This window comes from Sycon ciliatum, chromosome 6 (assembly GCF_964019385.1).
Source record: "Sycon ciliatum chromosome 6, ocSycCili1.1, whole genome shotgun sequence".
Classification (NCBI taxonomy): Eukaryota; Metazoa; Porifera; class Calcarea; order Leucosolenida; family Sycettidae; genus Sycon; species Sycon ciliatum.
The window spans coordinates 25,961,926-25,975,730 of NC_088648.1; the positions used below are offsets into that span (position 1 = coordinate 25,961,926).

Consider the following 13,805-nt stretch of genomic DNA (forward strand, 5'->3'; position numbering starts at 1 on the left):
CACGTGCACGCACCCATATTTCCTCTGGTCCTATGCAGTACACACAGGGTAGTACGGGTTCTAGTACTCACCATATGACCCCCGCTCACACCACCTCCAGCCATTTGTCGCAGCCTGTTTTGTCAATGCATGGCACCAGACCACACCCACCTGAGCAATCCAACCCAGGGTCGAGTGCTGCAGGTGCAGAGTGGTCGGAAGTCACACGCCGTAGGGTTACGTCACGCTACGTGAAACCTCAGCCCCGGGCAGCCGACCCGCGTGTGCTAACAGGGCCTGAACGTACAAAGAAGCTTGTTCTGTACGTTGGAAATGTCAGTCCGGGTTGCAGGGCAGAGTCAATAACAGCGTGGTGCAAGGCCCGCCAAGTTGACGTACTGAACTGTTCGATTTCAGAAAACACGTACCTGGGTACTTGCCATGCTCGCGTAACCGTGGCAGCATCGGACGAGGACAAAGTTCTCGACTCCAAATTCTGGCCGGCCACCATCCAGCACACAGTGCGAAAGTGGCGCTTTGCTGATGCCCAAGGTAACAAGTCGTCTTCTACTTCGCGGCGAGGCAGTGATGATCAATCCTGAACTGTCATGCTAACAAACCAACATACACAACGATGCAGCAACAACGACTAAATCCCAACGCCCCTGTATTCACCCCACGATCGAAACTAGCCCACCGGCTCTACCCCGCTCAGCCCTCCTCTGGCCGACCCGCACACATTGCATGTCCAGCGCTAAATTCATCAGCGTTCCCTTTTTTCCCTAAATCCCAGCGTGATTTAACCCTAGTATCTCTGAATTGTCGCTCTGTTGTCAACAAGTTGTCTGAGCTCTGCGTTATTGCCGAATGTGCTAAGCCTGACATAATCTGCCTAACAGAGACGTGGCTCTGTCCCTCGAACCCGCTCTCACTGTCAGGCTATATCTGCATCCGCAGAGATCGACCTCCGGAAGACAATCGGTCAGCGCATTGTAGCCGTGGGTATGGGGGTGTTGCCGTACTTGTCCGTTCGGACTCCTTTCCGTACGTCTCCCCTCGTGCCGACCTTCAACGCCCTGGCTGCGAGTCTGTGTGGCTTGAACTTGGCTCCCCCTCTACTCAATCTCAGAATCCCATCTTACTATGCTGCATGTATCGACCACCCTCACAGAGCACAATGCAATTGTCGTACTTTTGTGACATGTTTGTTGAGGCATTACAGTCAGTCTGTTTAGATTCTTATGATCTGTTAGTGACTGGCGATTTCAACGCCCACAACTCAAGCTGGTGTCCCACCGATTCTACCTCGAAGGCTGGTGATCTCCTTAGCACAGTATTTTCTGCTCTTGGGCTCCACCAGATGGTTGACTTCCCCACTCATTCCTCGCCTAATGGCTCTGTTTCGTGTCTGGACTTGGTGATCACCAACCGACCACGCCTCGTGCGCTCAATTGATCAAGCACCTCCCTTGGGTATGTCTGACCATATACAGATTGTTTGCACTTTATGTTACGCCCCTATTTCGAACTACTTCCCCGACTCTTCCACTGGTCCTCCCTCTTCACTGTATCGCTTCAAACAAGTACCTTCGCACCTTTGGCAATTAATCAACGCTGATTTAGCTGGCTACAACTGGTCCTCTCTGAACTCGTACACTGATGTTAATGACGCACTTCATCACTTTGATTGTGAGCTCCAGTTCGCCTTCCGTCGTCACCTCACCTCATTCGGAGCCACCCACACTGTGACATCTCCACGACCCCGCATGCAATCTCCACCATGGGTTACTGCTGAGCTCAGGTCTGCTGTAAAACGCAAGCGTGATCTATACAGTGTGTACAAAAAATATCCGACAGCAGTAAATCATGCAGCTTATAACCGACAAAGGAATGCTGTAAAGCACCTGTCTCGGCAAGCACATCGTCAATATATACGCTCCATCCAAGCATCACTAACGTCACCGAATCGACCTACACTCTTTCAGTTTGTGCGAGCACAGCGGCACACTTCCGGCCGTGTCATGCCCCAAACGATGATAGCATCCGACGGTACGGTCGCCACGTCCCCCAAGAGCATAGCTGATGTTCTGAATACTCAGTTCACCTCATTTGGGCTACCTGATGATCCTTCGTGGCGCATTCCCCCTTTGTCCCAGTCGCCTTTCATATCTGTTCCGTTCCGTACAATCACTGTCACTACGTTTCAAGTTCGGAAATATCTGAAGCGCCTGAAATGTGGAAAGTCTCCCGGCTCAGATGGGATCCCGAATGAAGTGCTGCAGTCTCTTGCACCATCAATAGCCTATCCTCTCGCCATTATTTTTAATATGTCATTTCGAACTGGTACATTCCCACAGGATTGGAAATCCGCCATCGTGACACCGCTTTACAAGAATAAAGGCTCCCGTGCTTGCCCGGCAAACTACCGCCCCATCTCTCTGCTGCGCACAGTTTCCAAACTTTGTGAGCGTATTGTATTCGATTCCCTCTACCTGCACATCGCGCCGGCTCTCTCACCAGCTCAGTCGGGATTCTGCCGTGGTGACTCAACTCAATACCAGGTGACTCGACTTGTCCAAGACATAGCGACAAAGAGGAACTGTGGGGAGCATGTGGGAATGGTGTTTTTCGACTTGGCTAAGGCATTCGACACCGTTTGGCATCGTGGCTTACTTGCCAAGTTGGAGGTCACCTTCCGGGTGGAGGATGCTGCCTTGCGTTGGATATCCTCGTATCTGTCTGCTCGTTCTCAGGCTGTTCGCTTGTCTTATTTCTTGTCTGATCCCCTCCCTGTAACGTCTGGAGTGCCCCAAGGTTCCATTCTGGGTCCTTTGTTATTCTTGCTTTACGTTAATGACCTACCTTCAGTTGTCCCCGATGTTAGTTTGTATGCGGATGACACTGGCCTTATCTGTTCTGATTCCTCCCCTGCACAATTACTCCTTACCATGCAGCATCGCATCAACAGCACTGTCATGTGGATGCAAACGTGGAAACTCCAGCCCAATTTAGACAAGACAGAAGCCATGTATATTTCTTCATCCCCTCCTGATCAACCATTATACTTCCCTGACTCGACTATGCCTATCCGTGTTGTTACTCAGCACAAACATCTCGGTGTGATGTTTGACTGCAAACTCTCTTGGGCTGCACATGTCAACTGTGTATGCAAGCGAACCAGTTCAGCATTAGGGGTACTACAACCACATTGCACTCATTTGCCCATCCAGTGTAAACTATTATTTTATCAGTGCTATATTCTCCCTATATTCGACTATTGCGATACCGCTTGGTGTGGCCTTTCTGACATAACTCTGAACCAATTAGAAGTCCACCATAGATTTATACTTAAAATTCTTTACAACAAGGATCGATGTTTTCCTTCGGATGCCCTTTATCGACTTGCACACACTTCTCCTCTCTCCGTTCGTCATAAGCACCATCTCTGTACACTGGTTCATAAAATATTTCTTCATAAAACCCCTTCACACATGATGAAGTACAATTGGTTTTCGACAAGCTCAACCCGTAACGCGCTCATCCTGCCTCTTGTTAAGTCAGCCCAGTATCTAAAGTCCCCTTTGTTTTCCGGCTACTCTCATTGGTTATCATTACCATACGGTCTGAAAACTTGTTCTTCTATTGGTCAGTTTAAAGATTTACTATCACAACTGAACTAGACGCAATAATTATCATCGAAGAACATTCTCGAATACCTGGGTGATGCACGAATTTTGATAGTGCTCACTGCCGTTAATCGTTTTTCTTTGTAATTTTCCATTCATTTTCTGCTCTAATTCATATTTGCTTTGTTTTCCTAGCTTACTATTGCCGTGGCTGGCTCAACGCCCTTGTCTCAGGGGATTCTGTCCCTGCATTAGCTATGCTTGTCACATGCTATGAGATTGTGTCTAATAATAATAATAATAACGTAACTCAGGACCGTTTGACGTCATTTCGGGAATAATTCGACCTTTGACGAGGGAGTCTCCCTGCCTTTACCTTCCCACATGCCCATGAATGCTCCTCTCACGTGATCTGCAGCCGTGGTCGCTGCGGAGGCATCGTGGCTGACTGAATATACTGTCATGTAGATCTACTAGTAGACTGTCGGCAGAAAAACCGCGAGCTTCTCTTCTTCGTTTAGCGGTGTTTCCCGGCATCCTTCCCGCTCCATTAACGAGCCTTAAAAGTAGGCCCCGGCGGATAATGTCTAGCATATTTAGCACTTTCTGGAAACTAGCATTGCACTAGCATAATCAGCAGGCTTTGCAGAAAACTGGCATATTCTTGGGAAAACTAGCATATTGTTGCAAAACATGGGATTTTTGTTGTTATTGTATCAAAAGTGGCTTGCTATGTTGTTGCCATGTGGTGATCATGAAGTATAATGTATTCTACCTGCACTATGCTGGCCTATAACGTTAGTGTTGCATGGAGAACAATGTGTACCAGGTAAACAGAGCACCAAGTTTTGAAATTAATATTACATCCCATAAGTATTTTTTGTGGAGTTGTGTGAGGATCCATCCGTGACACTTTTTTGGCCCCATATAAAGTGGCATTAAATTGAGCATAACGAGCATTAAGGAAAGCTCGTCGCAAGAGGAACACATTGAGCCCACACTTGCCACCACGAAGGTCAAAACTCCAGCGCTACAGCCCAGCGTCTTAGTTGCAATGCCAATATTCCGACAGAAGTCGTCTTGTATCAGCCATTTCGCTCTCCTTGCTTGTAACAACTAATTTTTACTTCCAAAAACATTTCACAATCTGCCACGAGTCCGTTTGCCATTTTGAATGTGTTTCTACGTCACTGGATGCCCAGAAAGATGGGAAAATCCCTTATTCAAATCTGCGCACGCGGCTATTGAGCGACAATTGCCGCGATTTGACTTTCGAGCTTCGTAACTCTGGAACCGCACATCGGAGTGTTTCTGCGATTGTTTCAATGGACAGCTGGGAGTTTTCTCTTCCACCTACATAATTTAGGTTTTGGAAATAACCCAGAAATGACTGAGTTACGATCGATTGAAAATTTGAAAAGTTTCGATCCCAGGGGATCGAAAGTTGTACAGTCCGTACACAAAGGGTTAAAACTAGCGTAATGTGTCACTTTTACTAGCAGTGCTGGTAGCATAATTGCCGAAAATAACTAGCATTATCCGCCGGCGCCTACCTACAAGTAAGATCCCTTGCGCTACACAGTTTTAGAGGTCATTCCTGTTGCCCCACCAGTTATTATTATTATTATTAATAAATTTTGAATAATGCAGTCCCACAGGCCTAGGGCCTTTTTACAGGGTACCCTATGAATTGTTGAATAGATGAACGGAAGTTTCTGAGCAAGGGGATTGTGCGAATATCAGCAGGAAGTGCGTTCCAACGATCAGAACCAAGAAAGCTAAGCGAGTATAAACCATAGCGGCGAGAAACTTAAGGAAGACTAAGTGACAAAGTGGACTGAGAGCGAGTATGGGCTGAGGTTTGTGAAGTGGCAGTGCGAGGGAGGCAGCAGGTCGAGAGCAGTGGACTGCATAACTTATGGAGGGCTCGAAACACCAGTACAAACAGGCGAAATTGATATCTAAGGGAAATAGCAGCGAGATAGTTCCTAGCTACAACAAGAGAAGCATCGTAGTACTTCGGGTAGCCAAAGACAATCCGAACAGCACGGTTAGATATACGAGTAATGCGGTCCATTTGCGAGACTTGGAGGCTGTGTACAAATGCATTAGAGCCGTATTCAAGTTGGGCCTGAATGAAGGAACAGTAGAAGACTCGTTTGGCAGCAGGTGTTAGATTGTGTTTGATTTTCCTGAACACAGCAAGTTTAGTGCCTATCTTGCGTTCCAGGAGCGTGATGTGATCTCGGTACGTAAGATGCTCGTCGAACAGGAAGCCGAGGTATTTGATCGTGGCTGAAGGCGGTATGCTAGTGCTATCAATTGACAATTGGAGATTAGCTGGGACAGCCTTGGACTTTGAGCGGAATATGATGAACTGTGTCTTTTCCGCGTTGAGTTTAAGGCCGTGGTCCCGGAGGAAGTTGCGGATTGACAGAACGTCTCTGGCCAAGTCTGCAGTGAGCTTCTGTGGATCCCTTCCGGATTTGTAGACAAAAACATCGTCAGCAAACTGACGGACCTTGGTATTAGCAACACACTCTGGCAGTTTGCGGACAGCAAGATTGAACAAGACGGGTCCAAGGATAGATCCTTGAGGTACACCTCTGGAGGCAGAATAACAGGCACCTCTGCTAGACTTGGTGACAACTCTCTGCTGGCGGTCAGTAAGGTATGATGCAAACCAACGCAGTGCAACCCCTCCCACACCAATCTCGAACAGTTCTTGGAGGAGCAAACTGTGGTTGACAGTGTCGAAGGCTTTGGACATGTCGAGGAAAGCCGCAGCCACATACTCGTTCTAGTCTAGACTTTTACTCCAATAATTTGCCACCAGAGCGAGAAGATCGTCGCAGGAGTGGTTTTTGCGGTACGCAAACTGAACTGAAGGGAGGGATTCCATGTGACTGGCGCTGTCCATGTATTGCGTAAGTTGCTCTAGCGCACACCTCTCGAGAAGTTTGGACATGAGAGGAAGGAGGGAGATGGGTCTGTAGTTGCGAGGGTCGGAAACGTCCCCACGTTTGTGGATCGGATGGATGTGTGCTAGCTTGTAGGGCGTTGGGAATTCACCAGTTCCAAGGGATATCGACAAGAGAGAGAGGCGTTGGTGCAATTTGGTCAGACACAAGTTTGTAGACGAGCGGGGGGATGGCGTCAGGACCACTTGCTTTGCGACTGTCCACAGCACGGAGATGGAACTTAACGTCCCCCGCTGTGATTCGGGTAAAAGAAACTAGAGTGCCGTCTGACTGGGGGCCACACGGCAGAGCAGGCGGAATGTTGGATGGATGATCAGGCACGGATGCCAGCGTCAGGGCGTCAGAAGTCTCTGTTGGCGGCAAAGGCCCAACTATTTCTGAGAATACAGATTGTAATGTCTGCAATACTAGCTCCAGGCTCACGGCTGACTTTCGTTCTGCCAAGTAGGCTGTTCATAGCGCTCCACTGACGTCTAGGGTTCCGTCTGTTGTTAATGAACTCGGCCTGAAAGCAATTGGCTTTCTTAGGGCGCATGGTGATTTTGCACTCTCGCCGAAGCGCTCGGAACGACTGGATTCGTTGCTGGTCACCCGGCTGTTTCAGCAGGAGTCTATTAGCTCGTTTTCTGCGGTAGAGCAGTTTACGTAGCTCGTCGTCGACCCGTGGTGCGGGTTTATACTTGGTGGAAAAGGTAACTATCCTCACGGGGCAATGATGATCAAGTGCTTCGGTGATGGAGCCCTGAAAAAGTTCAATATTTGCATTGAGGTCAGTTGGTTGGTTCTCGACGATTGACATCTTCGAAGTGATCTCTGTCTGGAATGCCTGTGCGTTTATGGTTCTTATTGGAGGCTTCCGGGTTCTGACCGGTGGATTCTGCGGCGCAGAGTGCAATGTAGCCAACAGCTCTAAAACTACTAGTTGGTGATCGGAAGCGTCGCATGGCTTAACGGAACAGCCGTGGTAGATGATGCTCTGTCTCCCTGAGGAATAGGAGACACGTGCTGGTGGATAAATTGTACGGGGTAGTAAGATTAAGTCTAGCACCGATTGGCTCGGAAATCTGGTTGGGTACGTAACTATGTTCTGTAAGTTGGTAGCGTGGCAGAAGCTTAGGAAGTGCCTGTACTGCTGGTGTTCGTGGTCTGCGATGTTGACGTTGAGGTCGCCTAGCACAATGGTATGAGCTTCTCTCGTGTGTGATTCGATGTCATCAACGGTGTTGAGCAACTCCTCCCAAAATGTGACGGGGGATGAAGGGGGTCTGTCCGTGCATACTATGTTCAGGGGATTGTACGGCAATAATAACTGGATGGAAACGGCTTCGATATCTTGGAGGATATGTAATTGTTTGTGCTTAAGTTTGTCATTGATGCAGATACATACACCGCCTCCTGTCTTTAGCTTGCGGTCTCTTCTGTGTACTTCATAGCCAGGCAGTTTGATTGAGCCGTCAGGGATTGCTGTTTTCAGCCATGTCTCCGAAATTACTAGGACGTCAATCTTATGTTTGAATAGAATGTATTCAACTTCATGCAGTTTATTTAAGAGGCTACAGATATTTATGTGGGCAATTAACAAAGGAGAATCTATTTTAGAAATGCATGCACGGGTGATACTTAGCTTTCTGTCGTTGGTGTCAGTGGGTGGTTGTATCACTGCGGTGTTTCTTATTGCGTGTGATGGAGGGACTGCCCGGGCTGATTCCTATTGATCGAGCAGATCCTCGATGTCTGCGTCAGTCAAAGGCTTGCCATTCATGACGATGACATCCTTAGGCAGGTGGCATGGGTTTCCCTTAGCTCTCAGGGCCTTGAACTTCGCCACCAACGGGCGCCTCCTCTGCTGCTGCTGGCGCGTCAGATCGTGAACGTAGACCGGCTGCCCGTTAATCTTTGCGCGAGTTTTGTTGCGCATCAGGTGCGATTTCTCACTTGCCGTGAGGACAGCTCGTACAGGGCGTGGTGGGTCTGGTGGCTGAGTGCTAGCGCTAGCACTGGCGGAAGCAGAGGAATCTGCCACACTCTGCTTTCTCCCTTCGAGTCGCGAAACTTGGATAATGTCGTCCCAATTGAAGTCGGGAACAAGTGCTGCACTGACGAGTGCGGGCAGGTCTTCGCGCGAGTTTTCCTTTAGGCCGCGAAGTATCACATTGTTGTCACGGGTGCGCTGATCCGCGATGTCGTCGATCATGTCCCGGATGTCATTGCCATTTATGGGCGCAGTGCTGCATGAACCGAAACCAGTCCATGACCCACGGGGTCCCGATTTGGACGCACGGTCGGCTCCAGCATGCAGACATGATGGCGCCAAGCTTCTTCTCCATGTCTGATGTCTCCCATGGCGGAAATTACAGTCGCGTCCGTTTTTGCGGCAATCTGCTCCACCGTCTTGCGTACCTTCTTGTTTTCCGCGCTGCGCTGATGCGGCTGATGTCTTCGCGCTGGTGCTAGCTGGGCGTGGTCCTCGAGATCACTGATGCGTGACGCAATAGGCGCGAGCAGACTGTCCGCGAGTGTTTGCATTTCGCGTTTCACGCCGTGACATGTTTCAATTCTTGTTTGAGGTCTCCCAGCAGCACTGACTGTAGTAGGGTAGATAGATACTTGCTGTTGGGATTCGCACGCGCACGTACAGTGGTCACTAAGAGTACTCGGTCCTGGGTCTTGGGTAGCAGCATCTCTGCCTGGCTTGCAGGCTGCTTTACGTGTCCCCGACACGGGCCGGTCATCACTTTCAGTGCTCGGGCACAGGCTCTCGCTCGGGCTCTCGGGCTTCCTTTTTGTGACCTTTGCCCTCGGTATGGAGTCAGTGCTACGTATACATGTACTTTGTAACAAGTCTGGGGACTGTCTCCCACCATGACCAGCATGGGTGGGAGAAGTAATGCGACGGACAAAACTCTGAACTGTCTTCGACATGTTCAAACATCAAGTTGCTCGCCACTTAGGTCCATTCTTCCCCCTACGCTGTTTCTTGTCCTGCTTTCTAATTACCCTCTCTTCATACTTCTCTCTGCTCTACGTTCTCACCCTATAAAAGCTGCTGCATTCTTAGTTTCCCACAGATTAGTTTCCTACGGATAAGTTTCGGATTCCTACCGATTTCCTGCATCTTAGTTTCATGCTAGATTCTACTTACCGTCTACATATACCTGAAACCCCTCTTGCTCTATCGACTGAGTAAAACCAGCAGTAAACACCAGGGAGTAGTACAATACCATATTGTACTACTCCCTGGTAAACACATGTAGGAAGCAACACACTCTTCCCCTACTACCAAGAGTACATAACCCCTTGGGTTATGTACTCTTGCTAGTACTGTACTAGTACGGTACTATCGCCGAAGTCGCACCAACCTCTTCTTCACTGTTTTCACACAGCCATAATAAAAGGACCTTCCCATATTGACAGCCCCCCCCCCAGCCCAGGTACGCTCGAAGATCTACGGTACCGCGGGCCGCGGGTCCGGGTACGTAGGCCCTCTTTCGCGGCCTGCCGAGCATAATATACCTCGTTTCCCGGCAAAATGATCCGTGCAAAGACGAGTGCAAAATTTGTTGTTGTTGTACGCCTCGATGGAAATGATCTCGACTCCAGCCCAAGCTCTGAGTTGTGGTTTGATTCGACGAATATTTGCCGTAGTTGTTGAAGGATCGCGGAGCTCCGGAGCCACAATGACGGATACCCAGAAGATGATGTCGGAGGCACGGCGAGTGTCGGAAGATCAGCCACCTGCATACATCGACACCTTGCATCGCGGCGACTCCTCAGCCAACATGCCCAACTCCAAGACAGCATACCCAACTCAGCCCGGCGTGGCGTCCACACCCGCTCCGGAGCTCATATTTCTCGGTGAGTGCCTGGAACTGTGTGATGTGGGATTTTCACAGATGTGTGATTGCCGTCCCGGCCATAGCTTGTGTCCTGTAAACCGTCCCGGCCATAGCTTGTGTCCTGTAAACGTAATTGAGGAAATCATTACGAACACTGAAGGGTCACTCAATCATGTTGTTTCCCAATCATTCTGTTGACGATTGTACACGACCGGAAGTTGTTCTGGTCGACAGTAAAATGTACTCTTATCGCCCATGTTATGTTATGTTGCCTTTATTTTACTTCACCATAGGTACAGGCATTGCTGCCTTCTTGCTGTGGATCATAAAATGATGCCACAGCTCCAAGGCTATGATGCCCATGCATGTGCATTCGATCCAGTGCTTTTGCCGCTGCGGAAATGCTACTCTTGTCCCGAGTCTTGAAGTCAACGAAAATGACAAGAGCCGCATCTCCGCTTGCATGATGCCCACACTACAGCTTAGAGGTAGAGCATCGCTGACTTGAAACGAAGATCCCTTGTTCGAGTCCTGCTGGGGACAATCAATAATTTGTTTGAGACTTTTCCTTTTTCACTCACTCAAACTGATGAACAAGGGTATTTTTTCGCAAATTTGAAATTTCACTTGCAACTGGGAGATCGCAACCAAGATAAAAGCAGAAGAAAACTGAGTGACTGTGGTAAACATAGAAAGGAGTACGGACAAGGAACTAGTAGAGGCTTGCTGAGAGCCTGCGTCCGCAAAGCAAGACTAACAATGTCGCCATGTCGACATAAGGTCTCGGCTTCAGCGCTAGCCCGGCACCGCAAGTGAGAAAATGAAGAGCCTAGAGGACTTGACTGACATCTGCCCGTCATCCATTGTCAGCTCGAGACGCGAACGATATTGCTCTCCCTGGAAAATGTACATGCATGTACCCACAGAAGGCACACCCAGTGTCCTGAGATTGTAGAGTACGTGCACATGTACCTAATCCCATCTCTATACAGTAAAGCCTGTCACTAACGACAAGAGTACATAACCCTCCAGAGTGTGCAACACTGATCCAGCTCTGCACAGGGTCTTGGTCGAGCGGAATCGGATCTTCTGATGTCATGCGTACACTCCAAACCAGCGCAAGGCCGGTCTCGAGGCAGGGCACCATTGTTTTTGATCCGAGAGTACCCGCGACTCCCCGAGTTCCCCTCAGATGTGTACGGTATTATGACGCAAAGATCCGATTACGCTCGACCAAGACCCTATGCAGAGCTGGATCAGGGGTTGCACACTCTGGGGGGTTATGTACTCTTGCTAACGACCACCCCTTGGAGCCAGAGAAAGCGGTCTTTAGTGACAGGTGGTCCTTAGTTCGAGGTTTGCACCGCACAACCATTATGCGAATGTGAGACCGTCCGTGCCTGGCGTACCAGGCTGGTCGCCAGTCACGGCGGTCTTTAGTTACAGGTTTTACTGCAGTACCAGGCTGGTCGCCAGTCACGGCGGTCTTTAGTTACAGGTTTTACTGCAGTACCAGGCTGGTCGCCAGTCACGGCGGTCTTTAGTTACAGGTTTTACTGTATCTGTAGAGCGCTGCATAATGCAGTCTGATCAAGCGTATCAATGCCATGCTGTGCAGCTCTAGCTAGACCTGCAAATACTAGGATGTGAATTGGTGCGGGGCGCAAAACAGACTCACGTGATCGGATTTCATAGAGCAGCACTGTAGTATAATGTGAAGCTCGTATCACATTGATGCCCCCCCCCCCCCCTGTACAGAAGCCAAGCCTCATACAGCAATAACTGTTACACCAGGCCCAGGAAAAGGGAATGGAAAAGAGGCGTTGTTGTTTGCTGCAAGAGCTACCACTCATTTGCGCACCCAGACACAGATGTTACTATTCAGTGGTGAGCCACTTGTGACACGATCACCAATAGATGACAGTCGCCTCTTGATAATTGTAACGAACACCATTGTGCAGGAGAATTAGTTCTTTATAGCCGAAGTTTGTTTTAACAGAAATGCGCTTGCACTATGCAAGCAGCAAGTCCTGAGTCGGATTGACTGATATGTGGCCCATGACAGTGTGTGTGTGCACTTGATGCACATGCAAACCAAGAAGATTTGGTTCGCTATGAACGAAAACTGTTCGCTATAAAGGCTTAATTTTGTATGGGTTCAAACTTGGACACTGAGAATGGTTCACTATATCACGAAATTCGGTGCATGCAAGTTCGTTATAAGTGGAGTCGACTCTAGTTACTGTATTTCCCCGATTATAAGTCACACTTGATTATAATTCACATCCCCACTTTCAGGTCTGAGCCATATTGTGTAAATATAATATTTACATCTTTTAAAGGTAGGTTGTCACACTCGATTGTAAGTCGCATCCCCTTCTTTGCCCGCGACGTTTATCACCAAAAAAAAAGGAGCGACTTATATTCGGGAAGATTCGGTACTTTACTGGTTTGAAGAGACTGCAGTGGCAGACCGCAGAACAGAAACTTCTGGGTCTGTGTGCGCGGATGAGAGTTGTACGGGCCTGTTCATTCAGTGCCTTGCTCTGTTCTGCTTATCCACTGGGCACCACTGAGATAAACCGCTGTTTATCTCTGTCGGTGTTTTCACACCCTGCTGTTGTGTGCCCATTGTTCATTGTCTTCTGCAGCGCGGCAGGAGGAGATGAAGTACTCCAAGACGAATTTAACATACACTCGATGGGTTCTGGTGTTTCCACTTTGGCTGAACATATTCTTCTGCGGTATCAACGCCATCATTCCCGGTCTCGGTATGTGATACGCACTGTGTTACTACGGTGTTGCTGTGCATTGCAACATGCTGACTGTACCAGTGTGGGTGGGTATTGTGTGTTGTGTGTGTGTGGGGGGGGGGGTGCATGTGGATGGCAAGTGTGTGTGTGTGTGGGGGGGGGGGGGGGGGTTGCATGCATGTGGCAAGTGTATGTGTGTGTATGCCAGACAAGTACGGTGGTTTCAGACCAACCTCACACGGGACCCGACACCCTCTTCCTCGGTCCGGAATCTGATTTACAGCTGCAATGTGCATGAAAAGCGCATTTTGGTTGTTGAAAGTTATGCTAGTTTATAAAGTGCTGGATTAAAGAGGGATGACTGTAACTTATGCGCTCTTTTCCTTGCAGGAATGTTGGTGGCGTGTTTTTTCACCTGCCTTGGCCACACCGTTGTACGCGGTGACAGCAGACTGAAGATTATGCTGGTGAACTTCGCTCTTGGTCTTGTGTCGCTCATCACACTCTTTATCGGTATCGGCTACATGCTCGCGTTTGCTTGGTGCGCCGCCAGCGTTGGTGTCAACCGTAAGTACTGTGGACCAGAGCTGCTCTCTCTCTCTCTCTCTCTCTCTCTCTCTCTCTCTCTCTC

General features: G+C 49.0%; 1 protein-coding gene across 1 annotated transcript in view; it reads left to right on the forward strand.

Moving 5' to 3' along the window:
- Positions 1-10,034: 10,034 nt before the first annotated feature.
- The window catches only part of LOC135819798 (uncharacterized), an 8,934-nt gene continuing 5,163 nt past the window's right edge, over positions 10,035-13,805 (forward strand). Inside the window, exons 1-3 of the mRNA XM_065333066.1 lie at positions 10,035-10,440; positions 13,073-13,192; positions 13,565-13,741. Coding sequence (XP_065189138.1) covers positions 10,164-10,440; positions 13,073-13,192; positions 13,565-13,741 — 574 coding nt within the window. The 5' untranslated portion in view covers positions 10,035-10,163. The remainder of the gene's footprint in view (positions 10,441-13,072; positions 13,193-13,564; positions 13,742-13,805) is intronic.